General features: G+C 34.7%; 3 protein-coding genes and 1 pseudogene across 4 annotated transcripts; all 4 read right to left on the bottom strand.

Annotated features, from left to right (window-relative positions):
- Positions 1 to 2,642: 2,642 nt before the first annotated feature.
- Positions 2,643 to 7,397, bottom strand: LOC104224493 (protein TIFY 4B-like). Of its 2 annotated transcripts, XM_009776168.2 has the most exons (8): positions 7,121 to 7,397; positions 6,868 to 7,010; positions 6,556 to 6,704; positions 5,223 to 5,313; positions 4,973 to 5,135; positions 4,062 to 4,128; positions 3,737 to 3,954; positions 2,643 to 3,067 (listed from the first exon to the last, which is right to left on the bottom strand). In XM_009776168.2, exons 1-8 carry the CDS (start codon positions 7,236 to 7,238, stop codon positions 3,054 to 3,056), a joined length of 963 nt encoding a protein of 320 aa, XP_009774470.1. In that variant the 5' UTR covers positions 7,239 to 7,397; the 3' UTR covers positions 2,643 to 3,053. The 2 variants fall into 2 exon arrangements, with proteins under 2 accessions (XP_009774470.1, XP_009774471.1); XM_009776169.1 differs by lacking the exon at positions 2,643 to 3,067 and having other exon boundaries at positions 3,867 to 3,960.
- Positions 7,398 to 11,632: 4,235 nt separating this feature from the next.
- LOC104224494 (uncharacterized) lies at positions 11,633 to 14,934 on the bottom strand (annotated as a pseudogene).
- A 1,075-nt stretch (positions 14,935 to 16,009) lies between these two features.
- On the bottom strand, positions 16,010 to 17,058 carry LOC138871801 (secreted RxLR effector protein 161-like). The gene is made up of 3 exons (XM_070149704.1): positions 17,018 to 17,058; positions 16,325 to 16,382; positions 16,010 to 16,201 (listed from the first exon to the last, which is right to left on the bottom strand). Exons 1-3 carry the CDS (start codon positions 17,056 to 17,058, stop codon positions 16,010 to 16,012), a joined length of 291 nt encoding a protein of 96 aa, XP_070005805.1.
- Positions 17,059 to 19,806: 2,748 nt separating this feature from the next.
- On the bottom strand, positions 19,807 to 22,098 carry LOC104224495 (uncharacterized). Its single transcript, XM_070149703.1, has 3 exons — positions 22,035 to 22,098; positions 21,856 to 21,924; positions 19,807 to 20,309 (listed from the first exon to the last, which is right to left on the bottom strand). The coding sequence occupies exons 1-3, from the start codon at positions 22,096 to 22,098 to the stop codon at positions 19,807 to 19,809; spliced, it is 636 nt and encodes a 211-aa protein (XP_070005804.1).
- Between the last annotated feature and the right edge of the window lie 1,264 nt (positions 22,099 to 23,362).

Raw genomic sequence — 23,362 nt, 5'->3', positions numbered from 1 at the left:
AGACGAACGACATTTCGCTAAAGGCTTTCGTGCTTTTAATATAGTATAGATATAGATATAGATAGATATAGATCTAGATAGATAGATATAGATAGATAGAGATATACAACAAAATAGACCTTATATACAAACTAATTAATTTACCCAAAAAAAAAAGTAAAATAAAAGAGCAAAAATGAAAAGGTGGAGACAAATATGGGTTAAATAAGTGAGAAGAGCAAGACATAGATAAAAGGCCTTACGCTCCCAACGGCAGATTGCTCGAACTTCAGCTGTTTTCTTGGAAGGGATTATTTTTATTTTTATTTTTTAATAATAACTAAAAGAGTACATATATACAAAGTTAATCCCATTTAGAAACCGAGAAAAGCTAATTCTTTTCCATAATTGTGAAATACGAATATCCCACGGGAAGCACGACGTACACTTCTGCAGTAGCTGATGCTTATACTTTGTTTCAAACATATTTTAGGCTTGTGTTTATAAATTTCCAAACCGAAAGGTAATTATATTATTAGGATTCCTAAAGGTAATTATGTAGGATTCCTAACGTGTAGTATTATGTCCTAAAACTAATAGGATTATAAGGCTAATTTCTAGAATTCCGGTTATGTCCTTTTATATGAGTTATTATGCTTAATATTATAAAGTTATTTTTGTAAACCGACATTATATTCATGCTTTTATAATAACTAGACTCTATACTCGTGCGTTGCACGAATATTTCAAGTCTAAGTATCATATAATTTGTGCAAAAGATAGTTAGACCATAGTTGCATATGTCTACTAATAGTAAACTTTATCAGAGTAATAAAATGAATACTAATTAATGTATATAACAAATTAGTATTATTAATGAACTAATATTTGGATTCAAAATGTAAATGATCATTGCTTGTCCCTCCAATCACAATTAAAATAAGTTACATGCAATTTATAATTATTTAAATCTTTTTTCCTATTTGCTCCTAATTTTTAGGAATTGTGATATGATTGGTTTGTCCTCTCTCGTACACTCTTTTGTTAAATAATTTTGGAGAAATTATTTTTTTTTTTCCTAAAAGGATTGCTTATACCATGTACCGTCATATGTCGGATTATTCACAATTGTAGGGATTATGTTTTTCCATTCCCATACATCCAAATCAAAATTTTCACTCTAATTCGTTCGGTTCATTCTTCCATAAGAATTCAAACAAACAGAAATCCCCCTGACTTATTTCAATCACCAGAGGACCCTTTATTACTTTCAAGTAGTCTTGCACTATTTTTTTATGCATGTTACTTTTAGAGCTTATTTTTTAACGCTCCAGTTTCCCTTTAGAAATTTGGTAAAATAACCTATTTCCCCCCCAAGAGCCAATAAAAAAAGTCATAAAGAAGCTGTCGTAAGTATACATAAGAGGTCAACATAATCAAAGAGGAATTTAATGGATACATAATACGAAACAACTGCACAATATATTAATCATCAAATTTTTATATCCTCTTATACGAACTGTTTAGTTCTGTGATTATGTAGGAGAAACTAATTTTGTCCTATGAGATCGAACATAGTTGACGTGACGATATGAAATTTCCAAAGCTTCAGAATGCTACTTTGGAAAACTGCACGTCTAAACCATTGAAATAGATAGATGGAATAATCTTTGGGAGAAAACTCATATAGTTAAGAAAAAATAAATTTAGCCATAGGAACGGTTTGTTTAAAGTGATATATATAAGTTGTGCAAAGTTTCCTTGCTCTTGTGGAAATATGTTTCTCGAAGTGCTTGTTTTCCATGTGGTATGAGACTAAGTCGGACACATGACATGAATCTTTAAGTTAGAGTCCTTTACAAATTTGGCGTATGACGTTAACAAAGTTTTAGTTGATTTAGAGTCCTAATTATTAGATAGAGTGCTAAAGATTACTATTATCCTGCGTCGAATTTTCTTTTTAAAGATAGAACTAATGTTGTAAGGGTACAAAAGTTCAATTTTTCGGGATATTTTCGTCGCTCAACATTTAGTGTAAATTATTTGTGCTTTTATAATAATATAGATAGATATAAATATAGATATAGATATAGATATAGATAGATTCGCGAGACGCTGTGACTATTGTCTTTCCGTTGTCAGCGTTCAACCATTTGCTACAATTTGACTGTCTGTTCTCCTCCTCTGTATTTTGTATTCAAACTTCACTCCACATTGTAGTCATTGATGATTAATAAATGCAATTTTCCTTCAAACTTTTAACTTCAAAATTTAGATGAAACGGGTATCATATAGCACCAGCAATGCAGAGACATAAAAGCAGTTCTCTCACAAAAGTTAGTTCTTATGTGCAGCATCCTGTTGTGTAGTCTCAATTAACGAGTAGCTGACTTAACTATATTTCAAGTTTGACCCTAAAACAAAGAAACAATAGAAAGAGGAATTAACAAATTTCAGGAACCTAACAATCATAGATTGACAAGAATATAACTGGTATGTCGAGCTATGTGGTTCAGAAAAACTTAGCCCTTTTGTCTTCCTTAAAATTTCAACAAGCAGGAAAACTTATGTTAAACGATAAGGATAATCAGAGTGCACTACCAATTCACATTCTACGTCACACAGTTTTATGCTGGTTTGCCTCCATCTCCCAGCAACAACCATTGAAACAATAATTGCATTTGCTAATTCAAATTAGAAAGTGAAAAGTACAGACAATAAAATTGGGTATATTATTCCAAGTTAGCGAGGCTACTGAGAACAGGTTCCAGCAATATGGAATTGATACTGCCTAAAAGTTAATGCAAAAAATGCAGACTGCTCCTAAAATACTTTGAAAGCACAAACACCGCATGGCGGATAACTATTTCTCACTAGTTCTCTCTTCATTTACATGAGTACAGAAAATAGCCTAAATAGAAATGGCATTTTTTACATATATTGGTGAACAAAAGGGGGCTACCAGCATCCTACTTCATTTAACTATCAAGAGGCTAGAACATGTTGTGGCCTCCAAAAATTTCAGATGAAGACAAAATCGATATCTGTTGTGCGTCCCTGACCATATCCAATGTTCATTCTTTAACATCTGAAAAGCAACAAAATGTATCAAACACTTGGCTGATTTAAATGTTTCATATATTTCATCTTTTATGGTGAAATGGCTGAGTGGAGATGGAAGTTGGCACAGTTCTTGTGAGACTGTTTTAAGGAGACGCAAGCAAGAAAATGACTAGTATAGTAAATACTCAATTCTTCTAGTTGTAATGGCATCTAGCAAAGAACAAATGAGATATATTATAGGAGATCTCAAGCAAACAAGGATGAATGCACTCAATGAGCTATTCGGTCCTGTATTCACTATTTAATTACTTACAATACAACACTAAAGGGAGGACAGTTGGTTCAATAAGGCAATAGCTGTCTTTCAACAGTCAGTAACACAGAAGTCGGATGCTATCTTGCAATTCGGTTGGCCAACAAGAATCATTGAGGAGCTTAGAAAGAACAGATTCAGAGGCTAAAATGCAACTTTTGTGATTAACGACCTGGTTCTTATGAAAGCTATGAGTATTTTATTGTTTTGAAGCAATAACACTTACTTCCTAAATGATGGGAAAGTTTTCAGTCAATAACAAATCTCTATATCATGCACAGACTAATTAAAGAAGCAAAAAGAAAAAACATTAGTGTTGAACATTTGAAAGTACTATGACCACAAAAATAGTGAGGTTGTTCAAGGGATAAACAACATCACCTCTGTCATTGGGACCACTAGAAAAAGTAGCATTCATCTGAATAGTTTCTTCTATGGGACCACTTGGTGTAGGTGCAGAAGATAGTCTAATGAGGGGCGGAAAGCAAAGATCAGACCTACTTGAGTGCTCCATTGGGCTAAGAGCTCCCGTTCGATCATTTAAATGGATATCCAAGCTAACTGTTGAAGTTATTTCTACCTTTCTCTTGCACTTGAACCTTCACCTAACAGAGATGTGAGAGACAGAAGGAAATAGAAAACAAGTGCGAATATTTTCTAATATTGTTTCACTTTTTCATACCAAGCAGCTCAGTTATTGCAATACCTGTCTTTTCGCTTCTCAAGATATCTCTGTACTGATGCTTTCCTGCTTGAGGGGTTTTCTACTGCTTCTGGGGAAACATAAAATAAATGCAGAAGAAAATTACGCAGAAATTGATAATGTTCATATAGTTTTCAGCATAAGGTACTTTACTATAGTTCCTTCCACAGAAAAGGAAACAGCACTCGACCAACATTTTTCACCTAAGTAAATCTTTTGCTTACATAAAACACAAAGTCACCCACCAACACTCAGAATACATTTGTGGGCTTCAAATGGTGTTTCCAGAGTAACTAATTATATTCCTTAAAAGATATGGTTAGCAGGGAAAGGAAGTTTTTTACTTCTAGTATTTTCCCCCTTTTTCTATAAGATTGCTTACTTCTTTAGTGGATCTTAAAATGTATTTCATATTATATTTCAATCTATACTAGAACAAAGTACCCTAATATTCGCAAATGTCGTAGTGCCCAATGAGCAATTTGTGTGGAAATGAGAAAAGAATAAAGACATAACGAAGACTACCAGGATTGTCATCATATAAGCTGTTTCTTTCTTCTACACGCATTCGAGAACATCACTCATTTTTAGTAAAAGATCAAACAAAAATGTTTTGGCACAGGATACAATGAACGTCTTCCCTGATGACCCCAGGAAAAAGACTCATCGCTCACAGGAGTCATAATGTACAGTGATATTTTCTCCACCAATATATGACATTTAGGATCATAAAGTTGTTGCATTTTCTTCATATTGACTTCTTATGGTTGCTTTATTTTTGCAGTAACCTTTCAGTTTGCCTCACTAAAATCCTTAGAAACAAACACTACTTAATTCACATTCTCAACTCGCCATTGTAAGCAAGTAAAGTACAACAAGATAGAAAAGTTATGCACCATAATGCAACTAATGACCTGTTTGAATAGTCGGCAGAAGTACCATATCAGAAATTGGGCGTAGTTTAGTAGTTGCAAGCTGTAAGCAGCATGTTGAATGTCGAGCTGCTACAGTAGCATTCAATGGAGTTTCTGAAGGCACACAAAGGGAGCTTGAAGCAACACACATGATTGTTTGTGCCTAAAAATATCCGAGTTGGTCGTATCAGGAAAAAAGTGAAACGACACTGATTTTCTGAAGTTCCCAATTTTCAGCAAGCTTAAATACCTTGTCAGCAGGCACATCATCATAGACATTCACCTTGCCGCTGTAGAAGATTGTCATTTGTCCTGCTGATGTATCTACTGAACCTATTGTTCTAGAAGCACCAATAGAAAAGCTCTCAGTTTTTTAAGTTAGATACAATGCAATTTTCTTTTGAAGGAAATGCTAGTCAAATGAAGCCCGTGCATTTATACATATGCAGAATCACAAGTTACCTTATGATGCCATTTCAAATAGAGTAGCTTCCAACAAACTATAGGTTATATTGGGATATGCAAAAAACAAGAGCTGAGGTGGATATATTTGGACCTGGTGATTTGTTAAAAATAGACAAAGTATCTTATCTAAGTGCTAAATGATGAATTCGTCACAATAACAATCTATGGAGATGAAACTATTAACTTAACAAGAGATCACCGGAGGAGCTTGTGGAACCATTGATGTCTAATAGGAGAAAAGACATGAGGGACTTCAAGAACACCTATAACTAATTTTGTATTACTTGTTGTATTCTAAGCCATATCAGAAAGCTTTGGTTTCTGTTGAGTCAGTTGCTGCCTAGAAGCACATATGCAATTACTATTTAATGATTTATGATCATAGTCAACTTAGTCCATAGACTTCAACATCTTTCAACTGTACATATGGTCACCCTAAAAAGTTATTTAGGGGCAAAATTTCTGGCATAATGACACTCTGAATATTACTTGTGGTGTTAGAACATGGGACACAGTAAGTGAAGTATTAACAATGGTGTCAACAACTGGTAGTATAAGAAACCAAATGCATATCATTGGCAGGTACATTTACCTCCTAATTCCATTCAAAGTGCACTAAAAAATTGAAGTTCATCATTAAGACTGAATATTTATATGCTCTTCTAACACTCAATCACATTACTCGCAATACTTTAACCACAATTCTTAAAGAACATAAATAAGGGAAGTATTGCCGGTAAGCCACTTATTATACAGAGAATTCAAGCAAGAGATATACAAGGAGGCCAGGTTTGAGACAGAGAGACTGATTTGCCAGACACGAGCTAGCCGCTATTTCATAGACATGATGAAAGTCAGTATTCAACAGGAAAAATTTTCAAACTCAAGCGCCTTTTTTCTTTAATAACAATAAAGGAACCATCCGTTTAGCACAATGTGGAGCTTATTGTCAATCAATCAATCAATTATGTCTCAATTCCAAACTTATTAGGATGGAATATAGGAATTCTCTGTAGCCATTGGGTTCTATTCCAGCCTTCGCTCCAATACCAAATTTCAAGCTATAATTCTAGAAGGTTTGTTGCCTCCAAAAAGCATTCAAGAAGACGATGACTCACCTAGAAGGAGCTGATTTATCAATAGCAGCAACCAGAGTGGGAGATGCATCGCCGGAAAGATCAGCTTTATCCTGTAGTGTTCTTCCATCAGGCACTGTCTCTTCAGCCAATTCAATAAATTCTTCATCAGTATTTTTCCCTCTCTGGACCTACATTAGTTTTTAGAACTATTTAATACTATAAACACATAAACATGCACTGGTACATTTACGGTATTGACTTAAGATCCAAACATCATACAGTACGAACTACCAGCGCACTATAACAAAATATAGGTCAAGTATTGCTACGAGATAGATAGAGGAAACGCACATGGTGTAACTTAGTTTCGGAGCGAGGAATGTAAAGTTTCTTCCGAGTGCCGGCGTCGGAATCTGTCGCCGTCTCAAGGAGAGCCTTTAGTGATATCACTTGCTGAATCGCCTGTGATTTATTCCATGACGGCCTTCTCATCCCTGTACGGAACACATTACAGTAGCAGAGGCAAAATTTCAATTTTTTTCGAATTTTTCATCACTAATAAGTTCTATGTATGTAATGAATGCAGGAGAAGAGGAGTGAGTACCTTTAAGTTTGAGGTAACGGCGGCAATCTTCGCGAGTGAGCTGAGAAATGTCATCTTCAGTAAGTTGCTGAAGCGGCTTGTCGAGAAGTGACTTCGAAACTGATTCTTCCGGCGGCATGCTGTCAAGTTCCGGCGTTTAATTCGTCGGAAATCGGTAAAACTCTTCGGATAATCGGAAACAAAATTATGCAAAAACTTTTGGGCGGGGCTGTTTCAATTTTTTCTCTTTCTATATTTTATTTTGCCCGGAAAATTGTTAGGAGTCATTGTACCGCTGCAAAACTAATCGCCCAAAAATATATAAAATTTATATATTTATATATATATTCTGTAAGTTATATATAAAAATTATACAAATTTTATATATTTTTTCGATTATACCCATCACAAAACATGCGAGCCCACATAAACCTGTCATTATCATTAACTTAGAGTAATCATTATCATTATCAGTCCCAGCCCCTTCTTCCAAAAATATTTTTCATTTTTCTTTGAAAATGTTTTCCATATATTGATTGGTGTGTGGAATAATTTTATTTAGAAAATGTATAATATTAGAGATTATACTCTAATAATATCATTTGGTTGAAATAAATAATATAAGTTTATAAGGAAAATGACTTTTGTCCATAACAACTTTTTTTGGATAATTGCTATGTATCGTTTTATAAATATAACATATCGTATTGTATTATTTCAATTAATACTATAGATTATATCGTTTTTTATCATTTCATAATGTAACACACCAGTAGTTTAAGGAATAAGCTTGGATTATTATCAAAAAAGAAGAGGAAGTAAAGTATATCTAGAGTTATTATAAAAAAAAAAGATAAAATATAATTGTTAAATACTACTAATTAAGGACAAAATGAGGGGGAAAAAAGATAGCGATGCGACTATATCAAATCGATCGTTACGCAAAATTAAATTTTTATTGCTACAAAACAACAGTTTAATAATATTATACAATAAAATTTTAGTAACAATCAAAACAAATACCAGTGTATTTAGTGACATTGATAAAATATTCTTAATTGGTGATGCAGTGAGGGGGCTTTTTACCAACTCTGTAGTCTATAGTGAGACTCGTACTGTTCACTTTTGTACTGAATGTAAATTATCTCATCCTCAAAAATTTCTCTTTAAATGTTGTCAGGCGAATCCCTGGTTCTTTAAAAACAAATTTGATAGAAATCTAAATTGTAAGAATTTCAGATACTTTAATGCACATTTATTGATTGCTTGACCAAATCTCACATGTTGTTTCATTCAATTCCACGAGCCTAACGAGAAAAATATCTTTGCCTTCTCGCCTTTGTTTTCCTCATTCATATTGCGGGAAAAAAAGGTAGAAAAGAAAGATCAATTTGTCAATACGTGACACCTTTTCCACTAGGTTGCTATCAAGGGCGAAGGTAGAGGAGGAAGCTAAGGGGCCGCTGGAAAATCGCATTGTATATATATTCGATTCACTATTTACGTTGTAAAAGGGATTAGCTGCATTGTAAAAACAAAAAATAGAGTCACTGCCATTTTGTAGTTAATTTTGTAATAACCTTATTTTCAGTACATAAACCTTATGCTATGTGATATTTGACCAAATTGATATCTGAATATTAAAGTGTATAAATTGAAGTCTGACGGTAGAGCTTCATATTACCTAGTAATAATTTGTGTCTTATAACTTTAAATAAAGAAAAAAAATCTTACATCAACAAATGTAGATGGCAGAAAAAAATTACTTATTCGCACGCGATGTATACTAAACTAACAAGAGTGCGACAGGTATCTATTACATAAGTTTTATCGATTAACTATGACCTATGTTTCAATCTAGGCTATCATTTTGGTGAATCAACCGACTAACTTACAAAAGTGGTGGAGTACCATCAAGAGATACAGGGGAATGAGAAAAAATTCTTCACCTTTAATAAGAGGTAGAACTCCTCCCTAATGTGTTTTTTTATAATACAAATTAAATTCCGAACATTGAATAATTTTAAAAGAAATCGAGAAAGAATAAAGGTTGGATTAAAGGTAACAATGCGGCATGGAGCGAAGCGGTGTCACGGGACACCGCTTCGTCAATTTTTTTTACTATTTATATATATAAAAATAACAAGTAAAACATAAACATAAGATAAAAGCATTAAAAGTGACATTACTTGCAACAAAACAACTTAGTAGTCTAGTGGTTGACAGTTTCAAGTATGATGTGAGAGGTCTTAGGATTGAATTCCCTTGGCTCCACAAAATATTTTTTGACTGTTACGAGCCTCTTACTAGAAATAGTGACACTGCTTATGAAATTTTTTGCGTACGTGTACCCCTATTTCCACTCACTGATTAAGTCACGAAGATGAATATTTCAGGTTATTAACAAAAATAATCTTGAAATGAGTTGATCTTGAACTTTTGACCTTTGTGGTATGTCAACTGACTAATGAGCAAAATGTCAAGTTTAAACGAGAATTTTTGACTTTTGACCTGAAAAGTTTGCTCATTGATCAAGTGACTTGCCCCAAAGGTTAAAAGTTCAAGGGCGCCTTTATTGTGTCCAATTTCTGCCATTTTTCTAGAATATTTCATAAGCAAATGATGGGCCCGCCATGAGCCAATGACTAGATGGGCACAAATATTACTCCATAATTCGACACGTTTGGGATTTGGTCTGTTAATTCAAGATTAGAAAGAGCTTATCAATCACTTTCAAACACTTTTCTCCTAAAAGTTATTAAATTTCTTGTTTATTTTATTGGAGAAATGACACTGTATATCCGTTGTAAAAATAATAGCCGTAAAATATATAAAATTTATATATTTTTTGTATATACATTTGGTATGTTATATAAAAAAATTATACAATTTTTATATATTTTTTTTACTACCAAATATAAATAATTTTTGTCGCGGGCTAAAAATGATAATACCCTATATTTGCATATATGCATTGTTACTTATTTCCATTTTTGCCTTCGTTTTAAGTTAAGGCCAACTTATCCTGTAAAGTATATTTAAAATTATAAAAATTGCACGGGCACCTTATTTGGTCGCCCCCATTTAACTTATACCCGCTTTTTAAAAAAGTTTTAATTTGTACCCACTGTTTAAACAACTCCAGGACTCTTTCTCCTCCTCCTTCGTTTTCTGAATGCTGAATATTGAGATATTGTTATGTGTTCTAGCCTAACTTATATTTGCTATTTTAGCTCTTTACGGCTAGAAATTAGCTTCTGGACCGTCCAGTTCGGAAATGCTAATTTTAATTGCTACTGAAACATGAAAGCACGACTTGATTCCCTGTGCATTAGGTGAAGATATTACTTTTAATAATGGTCTTGTTTTATAGGAGTATTGCTTTTCAAATTTCCTGATAATTCCATTATAGCAACTAGATCTTAATGGCAACTTGTCATTGTTGTTTTAAAACTTCAGCTCTAAGAATGCTGAAGTTCAGCAAATATAAACAAAAACTTCAGCTCCTAGAATACTGAAGTTCAGCAAATACAAAACAAACTTCAGCCCTGAAGTTCATCACAAACATAACAAAGTTTTAGCTAAAACATGCTGATGTTCAGCAAATATAGAACAAAACTTCAGCTAAAATATGTTGAAGTTTAGCAAATATAGAACAAAACTTCAGCTACTAGAATGATTAAGTTCAGCAATTACAAAAAAAAACTCCAACCAACATTTATTTAGGCATATGAATTTTATAGAAATTAAATCCGATAAAATAATTTGGACTATATATCAAATATATTTGTCCAAATAAATATTATGGGCTAATTTAATTAGATTAATTATATAAGTCCAATATATAAAATCCAAGTGCATTGGGCTGACCCATTTAATTGGGCCACAAATGATGAGCCTACTTCATCAAGCCCAATATGTCATCTTCCTAAAGGCCCAGTTTGGTGCCACGTGTCAAATGACGTGGCACGCCAAGTCAAACAGAAGAGACAATAGGATCATGCCACATGTCAAAATGACAAAGCATGCCAAGTCAAATTAACTGGCGAATGAAACTGCGTCACGTGTGCAAGTGACATGTTCTGGCAAATCAAATTCAGCCATGTCACACTTCGATTTGATTGGTCGGAAAGAATTTTTCTTATCACAACTCCTCCCTTCCACAACTATAAAAAGGGGTCTTCATAACTCAGAAAGGACACCAAAAGTTATAACAAGAAGCAAGAGAGAGCTCGTGGATCAAACGCCGCAAATTTCTCTACAAATTTAAGCTTCAAGCAATCAAGTTCAAGTTCAAAAAATCAAGTTCAAGCTCAAGAACAAAGACCAAATTAAGTTCAAGTCCAAGCAATCAAGCTCAAGCTCAAGAACAAGATCATCGTTCGTGGCAACAACTACATATTCAAGATCAAGCTCAAAGGCCCTTGAATTTATTTACTATCGAAAAGTAGAATCAGAGGATTCATAGAGATTTTAATACTCAAATATTCAAAATAAAATACTATGATTGTTGCGATATTTTCGGTCTTAATTTTATTTTCTCGACGCAAATTTATTGTCTACAAATTCTGGCACTTCCAATGGGACAATTTCTACCTCTCATCTCAACTTTTCAATCACCAAAGTCCAAGAACATTGAAATGGCTTCAAAGAAAATCAACTCCGATTCAACTTCCACCAAGGCTGCTAACTCCAGGTTCTATGCTGATGTGGAAAGCATCCTCGATATTACCTTTGGAAGCTTCGGACCAGTTACGAGGAGCAAAGCAAGCTCTTTAGAACAACAAGCACCCCAAGTGTCATCCGCATCAACCCCTATTTTCGGATCTTCATCCTCAAAAAGAGCAAGATCTTCCACAAACGCATCTGAAAGAGGAAGCGATATTGCTAAAGAGATCAAGAAAATTCTTACTTTGCTTGACCTCTCCGGATCCAAGCACTCCGCTGCGAAGGAAGATGATAATGCTTCAAGTGATGGATCCTCCCCACTTACACCACATAGCGTGAGCCAATCAAAGATCAATCTGTGTGAAAATCCATGCTACTCTCCGTCGTCCACGACAATCATGCAAGCCATGGTGACAAATACTTCATCTATGGAGGAGCAGTTGGCAAAATTGACGGAAGCAATCACTAGATTGACCAAATGCATGCAAAATCAAGAGGCTAAAATTGACAAGCTAATAGACAGGGTGGGAATCTTGATGGAAGAAGAATCCACCCATGCACCCGATATGCTCCCAGAAGTTCTAGAGAGTGACTCTCCCCCAAGACAAGTAGCATCCACTAAGGCTATTCCTGTCTCATCTGAAAATGATTCCAATCGATCAACTAAAGGAGTTCATTGAAGGAACCATTAAGAACAAATATTAAGTTGCTGCCAAATCCTCCCTTACATATGCAAAGTCGTACACTGCAATGGTCGATATGTTGAAGATGCCTGCTAGCTATCAACCTCCAAAGTTTCAACAGTTTGATGGTAAAAGTAACCCAAAGCAACATGTGGCGCACTTCGTGGAGACATGCAACAATGCTGGGACTTATGGAGATTACCTCATCAAGAAGTTTGTCCGCTCGCTAAAAGGAAATGCTTTTGACTGGTACACAGACCTCGAGGCTAGATCTATCGATAACTGGGATCAACTAGAACAAGAGTTCCTCAATCGCTTTTATAGTACGAGACGTACTGTGAGTGTCACGCCCCAAACCTGGGGAAGCGTGGCTGGCACCCGGTGCCGTAGTGGCCCGAGCGAACCACTCTGTAACTCATTCATTTCTTTTGTAACTATCATGGCCAACATGGACACTACTCGTAATATACAATTGTAAGTGGGCAAATGTGTCAATAAACTATCTTAAAACATGAATACATATTGGCCGTCAAGGCCTCTGGCATACTGTACAACTTGAATCTCTGTCTACAAAGCCTCTAAGATTATTTGACATCAAATAAGATAAGGTACCGGCCTACCGATAAGTCTGAAGTAAAACTCTGACGCGATGGCTCATAGATTCGACTAAACTCCGAATGATGTGGAGTCTTAACGATCCTTTGCCGAATGCTAACGTCGTCTACAATGAGGGTTCATCAAATTGATTACTCATACTTGCAGGCATGAATGCAACGTCCACAACAAAAGGACGTCAGTACGAACAATGTACCGAGTATGTAAGGCATGTGAATCGATATATAAAGGACATGAAAGAACATGGAGTACATGACTCAACCTGTAAGTATGGATAATTTTGTATATCATTTAATACTTATATTTTCATGCATATACGTATGAATGACATGTCGTGCATAGGTACATGTGTTTATGACATCATCAAGCCTCTAAGGGCATCCCATCATATCATCTCAGGTGGTGGTGTGTATATAACGCCGTAACCTTTCCCATATCCCATATACATATATGTGTATATATATATGTATATATATGCGTATATAATGCCATCTGGTCATGAGTCGATGTGCATGTATAAATGCATGAAATGCATATGAAATACGTTAATAAAATCTCTCGGTACGTCATAAGACCATTATACCTCTGATTAATATCATGAAATAAATTTTATCAACTTACGTATTTTCTGAGACCCATAAACTGATGATAGAATAATAAGACATATGGGAATTCAAGAACATAGGCATCTCTACATTATATATAAAATCTTTATTTACTCCTAAAAAGCATATAATATTCACATTTACCTTTATCAACAAAAATTAGTGCGAGTAATAATAATTATTATAAAAAGATATTTCTCGCAATCACTCCTCACCAACATAAGTGAAGGTGAAAGAAAAATATACCTCAAATTAGTAAATTTACCCATATCATGTTTTCCCTCGTAAAAATTATCCCATAGTTATTCCCGTTGAACTTTTTCATTACCAAGCACGAGTTTTCATGGAAATAAAAAGTCAACACTAGTTATCATGGTAATATATCAGTCACTTTATGAGAATGAACAACATAGACATCATTAACTGCTAAGTGTAGAACCATTTATGGGATATCATTATATTTAGGTATTGTTACTTGGATCATGTCAAAAGAAGGAAGAGATAGCCTTAACATACCTTTACTGTCAACAACTTTATTTTGTGAAGCCCGTAGGCTCCCTCGGTTGAGATGTTGATCGCTTTTTTTTAGTCCAGTACTGCTTGATCAAATACTAAACAAATGGGTAGACTTTTGAGGTTTTAGGGGTCCGTTAGGAATGACAGAGAAACTGGTTGTTGGAAGGCCATTTTCTAAGTCTTGAGCTCTTATTTCAGCTTGTGATATATATACATACTAGGTTCAGAAGCAGCAACCAATTCCTCATGAGGAATCAATGGTGGAGGCGGCTTAGGAGCACGAGAATGAACCATGATTTTAACCACATCAACATCCCATAAAACCCAATCTTGAGTTGAAGTACGATGAGGAATATTATGTGTAACTGAATTTCTCCAAGGTGGAATACTATGATTAGCTCTCAAGAACTGACCATATCTTGTCTTAAGCTTAACTTGATTCCCTTCTCTAATGGGTTCCCATTCAACTGAAGAATTAAGTCTTTTTGGCAGAGTTTGTAACACTTTCATCCCCATCATTCCTAAAAGAAATCGTTAGTTAGAAGCAGTAAGGTACTTGCCATAAAAACTCTTGAGACGTATGACATTTTCTTGAGAATTGTTGTTGATGAATTCTACTGTCCACATTGCATTTTTGGAAGCACCGTCACGATCTTGGATTAATGTTTTTTCATCTTCTTCTGCTGTCAAGTATTTGTCATGGTGGCTTTTTTAGGCGTACTGCTTTGGCCTTGTAAAAGAGGTTCATTGCTGGTTTTTTATCACAAGAATACTTGTTGAGCCATCTTTGTTGAATAAGAAAAAGGAAATGGTAGTTGAACAAAACAAGCTTTTGTCTTAAACGACCAAGGCTTCTCGTATGATAATATAAAATGTATCTATTAAAAGGTAAATAAATGGATAGTGGGGTTCACCTCACTTACAACTTCAATATTTGGAAATCATTCTTATCCCAAAATAAGACTCCACCATATCACTCAAATGTATTAGTCACACTTTATTTAAATTTATTATAAAATAAAAGCAATTTAGTAAAACATGAACAAGAAATAAAGACAATTTAGTAAAACATGAACAAGAAATAGAGATAGAGAGAAAGGAAGAGATTTTCTTCTTCAATTGTGTGTATTTTCTATCTATTACAAGACCTTTATATAGGCATAAAAAGTAAAGAAAATATGTCATGGAATATGTCATTGAACATACAAAATATGTCATTAAGCATTTGAGATGAAAATCATGGAAGAAGAGTAGACATCCACCATAATGTGATATTTATCATAATACTCCCCCTTGGATGTCCATAGATAATGTGTCTCGTTAAAACCTTACTAAGAAAAAAAAAACTATAGGGAAAAAAATCTTAGTGAAGGAAAAAGAGTACACATATCTGTAATACGCTTTATTTGCTGCCTCGTTAAAAACCTTACCAGTAAAACCCAATGGGACAAAACCTAGGCTAAGGGAAAAAGATTACAGCGCGTATCTTACTCCCCCTCATGAAAACATCACTTTATTTCCCGAAGACGGCGCATTCCAATCTTCTGTCTTAACTTCTCAAATGTTGAGGCTGGTAATGCCTTAGTGAACAGATCAGCCAAATTTTCACATGAATGAATATGTTGAACATTAATTTCACAATTTTGTTGAAGATCATGCGTAAAAAAGAACTTTGGTGAAATGTGCTTTGTTCTGTCTCCTTTGATGTATCCTCCTTTCAGTTGAGCAATGCATGCAACATTGTCTTCATATAGTGTAGTTGGATTATTTGTTTTCATAAGAAAACCACACATTTCCTGAATATGCTAAGTCATTGATCTCAATCAAACACATTCCCGACTAGCCTCATGAATGGCTATTATCTCAGCATGATTTGAAGATGTGGCAACTATTGTTTGTTTCATTGAATGCCATGATATAGCAGTACCTCCATATGTAAACAAATAGCTTGTTTGAGATCGGGCTTTATGTGGATCAGACAAATAACCTGCATCGGCATAGCCAATCATTTCTGACTTGAATTCATTAGAATAAAACAATCACATATCTATGGTTCCCCGAAGATATCTAAATATATGCTTAACACCATTCCAATGTCTTCTTGTTGGAGAGGAGCTGAATCTTGCTAATAAGCTCACTGCAAAAGCAATATCTGGTCGAGTATTGTTGGCAAGATACATCAGTGCCCCAATTGCACTAAGATATGGAGTTTCATCACCAATAAGCTTTTCATCATTTTCTTAAGGCCGAAATGGATCTTTATTTATGTCAAGCGATCTCACAACCATTGCGGTACTCAATGGATGTGCATTATCCATGTAAAATCGCTTTAAAACCTTTTCAGTGTATGTTGATTGATGGACAAAATTCCATTTGGTACATGCTCAATTTGGAGGCCAAGACAAAATTTTGTCTTACCAAGATCTTTCATTTCAAATTCTTTCTTCAAACACTCTACAGCCTTTGGAAGCTATTTCGAAGTGCCAATGATATTCAAGTCATCAACATACACAACTATGATGACAAATTCAGATCCAGACCTCTTAGTAAAGACACAAGGGCAAATAGGGTCATTTTTGTACCCTTCATTTAGCAAATACTCGCTAAAGCGATTGTACGTACCACATCCTCCCTGATTGCTTCAATCCGTATAAGGATTTCTGAAGCTTTATTGAACAAGTTTCTCTTAAACTTTTATGTGCTTCAGGAACTTTAAATCCTTCAGGAATTTTCATAAAAATTCATTGTCCAGTGAGCCATATAAGTAGGTTGTGACAACATCCATCAACCGCATATCAAGTTTTTCATGGACTGCCAGATTTATTAGATACCTGAAGGTAATTGCATCTACCACAGGAGAATATGTCTCCATATAATCAATGTCAGGCCTTTGTTAAAATCATGTGCCACAAGCCGTGCTTTATATCTTACGACTTCACCTTTCTCATTTCGTTTTCGCACAAAAACCCATTTGTAACCCACTGGCTTGACACCTTCAAGCGTTCAGACTATTGGTCCAAAAACTTCACGTTTTTCGAGTGAAGCCAATTCCGTTTGAATTGCATTTTTCCATTTTGGCCAATCATTTCTCTGTCTACATTCATCGACAGATTTTGGCTCAAGATCCTCATCTTGTTGCATTATTTCAACTGCAACATTATATGCAAAATTGTTGTTAACAACAACGTTATTTCGGTTCCACCTTTTTCCCGTAGAGACATAACTTATTGATATCTCTTCATTTTCATCATTTCCAGGTACTAGAACCTCCTGTGAGGTCCTATCAATTGCTATGTTATGATCAACTTGATCATTTGCTCCTTTCCTTTTTCGGGGATTCTTATCCTTGGAACCAATTGGTCTACCACGTTTAAGGCGTGGCCTAGACTCATTTGCATCATCATACTGTCCAGTTGGGACATCAACTCGAATTGGAGCATTTACAGCTAGAATATGCTATTTAGTAACCCGTGGAAGGTTAGTAAATGCATCTGGCAATTGATTTGCAACGTTTTGCATATAAATGATCTTTTGAACTTCTTATTCACATTGATTTGTGCAAGGATATAAATGAGATAGAGATAATATGTTCCAATCTATCTCTTTTTCTAGCTGTTTATTTTCTCCCCCTAATGTTGGAAAAACTGATTCATCAAAATGACAATTAACAAATCCGGGTGTAAATAAATCTCCTGTCATAGGCTTCAAATATTTAATAATAGAAAGAGATTCATAACCAACATATACTCCCAACATTCTTTGGGGACCCATCTTTGTGCATTTTGGTGGAGCAATTGGAACATATACTGCACATCCAAAAATTCTTAGATGGGAAATATTTGGCTCCTGACCAAAAGCCAATTGTAATGGGGAGACTTTATGATAACTAGTTGGCCTTATGCACACAAGTGCTGCTGCATGCAAAACAGCTTGTCCCCAGACTGAAAGGGGAAGTTTTGTCCTCATTAGCAATGGTCTAGCTATTAGTTGGAGGCGCTTAATCAATGATTCTGCTAGACCATTTTGAGTATGAACATGAGTAACCGGATGCTCAACTTTTATTCCAGTGGCCATACAATAGTCAATAAAGGCCTGAGATGTAAATTCACCAGCATTATCAAGACGAATTGTCTTAATTGCATAATCTGGAAATTGTGCTCTTAACCTTATTATTTGGGCCAACAATCTCGCAAATACCATATTACGAGTTGACAATAAGCACACATGTGATCATCTTGTAGATGTGTCTATCAAGACCATAAAATACTTGAATGGTCCACATGGAGGGTGTATAGGCCCACATATATCACCTTGTATACATTCCAGAAATGCAGGGAATTCAATCCCAACTTTAACTGATGTTGGTTTAATAACCAATTTTCCTTGAGAACAAGCAGCAAATGAGAATTCCTTAAATTGAAGAATCTTCTTGTTCTTTAATGTGTGCCCATTTTAATTCTCTATTATTCTGCGCATCATGTTAGAACCAGGATGGCCCAATCGGTCATGCCAAATGATAAAATCATTAGAAGTAGTAAACCTTTTGTTTACTATGGCATGTGATTCAACCACACCAATGTTTGTGTGGTACAATCCAGAAGAAAATGCGGGCAATTTTTCGTGCACATATCTTTTACCCGCTTTTATTGTAGTAACATAAAGGTATTCAACCTTTCCTTCGTTTGATGTCTCAACATGGTAGCTATTTTGGCGAATAGCTTTGAAACTCAACATGTTTCTTTGAGACTTACTACAATACAATGCATTATCAATAGTTAATATCATTCCTCCGGGTAATAATAAGGCCGCTCTTCCAGAGCCCTCAATCAACTTTGTACTACCGGATATTGTATTAACATAGGCCTTTTTCATAACCAAATAAGAAAAAAATTTCTTTTCTCTTAATATTGTGTGAGTTGTAGCACTATCCAAAAGACATAAGTCTTCATTACTCATCTTGGATCCAATTGAAGACTGAGAAATTTTAATTTCCTCATAAAAAAAATACATCATGAGAAATACAGAAACAACTAACATCACCAATGACAACATAAGACAACTTAAGTACTACTTGAAAATAAAAACAACTTCAGACGAGACAAAAACACCGAAAAAAATAACAACATAATTGCATTCCCCAGTAAAATGATCAAACATTAGTTTTGATCTCCAAAGAAGTCTTCAACTTCCAAATGAGTAATATCATCGAGGTCTTAAAAATCATCATCATTCAAAGTAAGATTTGCATCGGCATTGTCATCATTTTTGTTTGAAGGCCCAGCCTCAAAATCATTTTTAAAGGTCAAATGTGACTCCACTGGAGCATTAACAGAAGATGCTCCAACATTATTTGCCTTTCTTTTAAAAGAGTTTTGATAAAGCCTGACAAAATGCTCAGGTGCACGACATTCAATTTTCCAATGACCTTTCATGCCACATCGGTGACAGTTACCGCTTTTGCCTCGTGAAGGATTGTTTTGATAACTCATATTATTTTCTCGTTTGCCATGGCCACCACGATGACGACTATTATATCGTCTCTTATCATTGCCATACCCACGTACATTCATATGACCATGATTATTATTCTATCTTTTTCCAGACTTATCACGTCTAGCTTTCATATTCGCTTCAGGAAGCGGAGTTGACCCTGTGGGACGAGGTTCATGATTTTCAGCAAAAGGGTATTATGTTGCTCAGCCACCAGAAGGCATGAGATCAATTCAGAATACTTTTTAAAACCCCTTTCACGGTATTGCTGCTGTAATACCATATTTGAGGCATGAAAAGTCGTAAGAGTCTTTTCCAGTAAATCCTCATCATTCATAACTTCCCCACATAATTTCAATTGGGAAGTTATTCGAAATACAGTAGAGTTATACTCACTTACGGTCTTAAAATCTTGCAACCGTAAGTGAATCCACTCATATCGAGCCCTTGGCAATATTGTAGCCTTAAGGTGATCATACTTTTCCTTCAGGCCAGTCCACAATTCAAGTGGATCTTTCACTGTTAAATATTCAACCTTCAAACCTTCATCCAAATGACGACGAAGAAAAATCACGGCCTTCGCTTTGTCCTGGCTTGATGCCTCATTACCATGAGTAATGGTGTTACCAAGGCCTTTAGCATCCAAGTGAATCTCAACATCGAGAACCCATGATAGATAGTTCTTTCCAGAAATATCAAGTGCCACAAACTAAAGCTTTGACAAGTTCGACATAGTGAAGACTATCAAAGAAGATAAATAATTAGAAATTATTAGGATAATAGTGTAAAGAAACGATTACACTAAACTCTTATGATTCTGTATGATATTTAGGTGAAATATACCAATCCAAAATGAATGATAATGGTATATTCGTCTATACATCTATTGTTCCCAATGTACTGGATAATGAAATTTTATTAGCTCCTCTTAGCTATGAGATTATTACTAGGAATATCTACTATAACGTCATGAGATTCATGATTATTTCTGTTTTGCATTGTGTAAGAAGGATTATTTCTATTTTCCAAAAGATTTACACTTTTGTTCATCGATCTTTGTCAGTACTATATTCATGAATAAAAAAATGATGTTCAAGTTTATATTATGATGAAACATCACAAGAAAAATAAATAAATAAAGGAACCAATATTCATTTGGCGGAATATACTCATATGTATATCTGGAAAAAAAACTAAAGAATTATTAGGCTTGATAATTTTGACAGTAAATCATAGAGATATACCTCGTATGAAGTGGAGTTCAACCTTGAGGTTAGATACTTCGTGCTAATAACGTGTTATAAAATAAAAGTAATTTAGTAAAACATGAACAAGAAATAAATACAATTTAGTAAAACATGAACAAGAAATAGAGATAGAGAGAAAGGAAGAGATTTTCTTCTTCAATTGTGTGTATTTTCCTATCTATTACAAGGCCTTTATATAGGCATAAAAAGTGAAGAAAATATGTCATGGAATATATCATTGAACATACAAAATATATCCTTGAATATGTCATTAAGCATTTGAGATGAAAATCATGGAAGAAGAGTAGACATCCACCATAGTGTGATATTTATCATAACAAAATTGTCATTGTCCCACGTGGACAAGACACTTCTTACAATTATCAACTTAAATTAATAATTAATCAATTATCCGTATAATTAAGAATTATCTCATAAACTTCTTCATATTATGTGTATAATTTAAAATATATTCAAAAGTAATAATATTAATAATTATATAAAATTATATTTTTTTGCCATGAAAAAGCTGTATAGACATATTCATGGTATTTTTTTTGAGTTTTCTATTCTTCTATTGAAGTTATTTAGGAGTAATTTATTTGTTATCTTAATCATTGAGGTAAGATTTATATAGAGAAAATATTATTTTTTGAAAGTAAATAATTGTCATGTTTTGCAGTAAAATTTCTCACATATAGATCTTTTAATAGATAATAGATTAATTAATTTTCTCGATTCTTGCTACACATACATCAACATATGAGAAATAATGTCTTTAGCTCCTTTTTTTTCACTCAAAATAACATATATATATATATATATATATATATATATATATATATATATATATATATATATATATATATATATATAACGTTATCAATGTGGTTAAACTTATAGGGTGTAATAGTGAGTATGATAGAACTTACAAATACTCGTCAACGAAAGGGGGAACCAGTTATCGACTTTATCAATCGTTGGAGGAATGCAAGCCTCAACTGCAAAGACAGGCTTAGTAAAGCTTCAGGCATACAGATGTGCATCCAAGGCATGCATTGGGGATTGCTCTACATCTTTCAAGGTATCAAGCCTGACACATTTGACGAACTTGCAACTCGTGCCCATGACATGGAATTGAGCATGGCCTCTACTTGAAATGAAAGGCTGCCCATCTATGAACCTTGCAAAGGGAATGACAAGCACCCAAGTCTGAAAGCAAAGAAGCTATGAATGTCAACACGTCACCTGTGAAGTTCACGACGAAGGTGAGCAAGAAGCCGAGTATGAAATCCACTTCTTTTCAAGATAAGCCAAGTGGAAAGTTGACTCTAAAAGAAATGCAAGAGAAAGAGTACCCATTTCTGGATTCTGATTTGCCAGCCATTTTCGAAGAACTCCTCGAGTTGAATCTCATTAAGCTTCCAGAGATGAAGCGACCAAATGAAGCTGGAAAAATGAATGACCCAAATTACTGCAAATATCACCGACTTGTAAACCACCCTCTAGAGAAGTGCTTTGTCTTCAAAGACAAAGTTATGGACTTGGTCAGTGAAAAGAAGATCGTACTTGAAGATGAAAAAGCAAGCACGAACCAAGTCTCTATCACCTTTGGCTCATTCAGTCTAGATGAATTATGCAGTTTAAAAGGAATCAAAAATGAAGAATTACTGAAGAACAACAAAGTTGAAGACGATCAAACTAATGATGATGAAGGTTGGACATTGGTGACTCATCGTAGGCACCGCAAAAGGAGCCTACGAAAAGAATCAATAGAAAAACCAACAAGGAAGATGTAAAAAGACCAATGAAAAAGAATCCAGTTAGGCATTTGAAGAAAGCAAAAGTGGATATGCACCACACAAAAGCCACGACGTACAATGACCTTGGAGGATTTCTTGCCATCTTGGTTCTGCACAAATATTTCCCATGATGGTATTGAGGCCTCTTGTTGCAATGCTGATAAAGGGGAAGAAAAGAGTGATGACCTACCATTGGCACCATTTTCAGAAAAGCTCATTGAGTTCACTCCTCAAGAAGTTAATGCTTGTGGAAAAAGAGTCACGTTCATAAATGACGATCTTCTGCTAGGTGACACTCTTCATAACTGCCTATTGTACCTAGTTGGCTATATGTGTGATGAAAGGGTAAATCAAATTTTGGTTGATGGAGGATCCTCAGTGAATATTTTGCCAATCTGCACTGTGAAAGAACTTGGTATTCCCATGAACAAATTCTCAGAAAGTCGTGTAATGATCTATGGATTCAACCAAGGGGGAAAAGAGCCATAAGCACGATAAGGCTGGAAATCACCATTGAAGATATGCAATCAAGTGCATGGCTACATGTAATCGACGCGAAGACTTCATACAATGTCTTGCTTGGAAGGCCTTGAATACATGAGAATAAAGTGGTTCCATCTACCTACCATCAATGTTT

This window comes from Nicotiana sylvestris, chromosome 6 (assembly GCF_000393655.2).
Source record: "Nicotiana sylvestris chromosome 6, ASM39365v2, whole genome shotgun sequence".
NCBI classification, from domain to species: domain Eukaryota; kingdom Viridiplantae; phylum Streptophyta; class Magnoliopsida; order Solanales; family Solanaceae; genus Nicotiana; species Nicotiana sylvestris.
Note: the sequence above shows the minus strand (reverse complement) of the source record. Positions and strands in the feature narration are given on the sequence as shown.

Coding starts and splice junctions, on each gene's coding strand:
- LOC104224495 (XM_070149703.1), bottom strand. CDS start 22,098: ATGGGCAGCCTTTCATTTCAAGTAGAGGCCATGCTCAATTCCATGTCA. Junction 21,925..22,034: donor GTCATGGGCACGAGTTGCAA/GTTCGTCAAATG, acceptor CTGTCTTTGCAG/TTGAGGCTTGCATTCCTCCA. Junction 20,310..21,855: donor CCTTTCGTTGACGAGTATTT/GTAAGTTCTATC, acceptor TGGATGCTAAAG/GCCTTGGTAACACCATTACT.
- LOC104224493 (XM_009776168.2), bottom strand. CDS start 7,238: ATGCCGCCGGAAGAATCAGTTTCGAAGTCACTTCTCGACAAGCCGCTT. Junction 5,136..5,222: donor ATGATGTGCCTGCTGACAAG/GTATTTAAGCTT, acceptor GGATATTTTTAG/GCACAAACAATCATGTGTGT. Junction 4,129..4,972: donor TCTGCCGACTATTCAAACAG/GTCATTAGTTGC, acceptor ATGTTTCCCCAG/AAGCAGTAGAAAACCCCTCA.
- LOC138871801 (XM_070149704.1), bottom strand. CDS start 17,058: ATGGAGACATATTCTCCTGTGGTAGATGCAATTACCTTCAG. Junction 16,383..17,017: donor GTAGATGCAATTACCTTCAG/GTATCTAATAAA, acceptor TCCATATCTTAG/TGCAATTGGGGCACTGATGT. Junction 16,202..16,324: donor GACCAGATATTGCTTTTGCA/GTGAGCTTATTA, acceptor AATGAATTCAAG/TCAGAAATGATTGGCTATGC.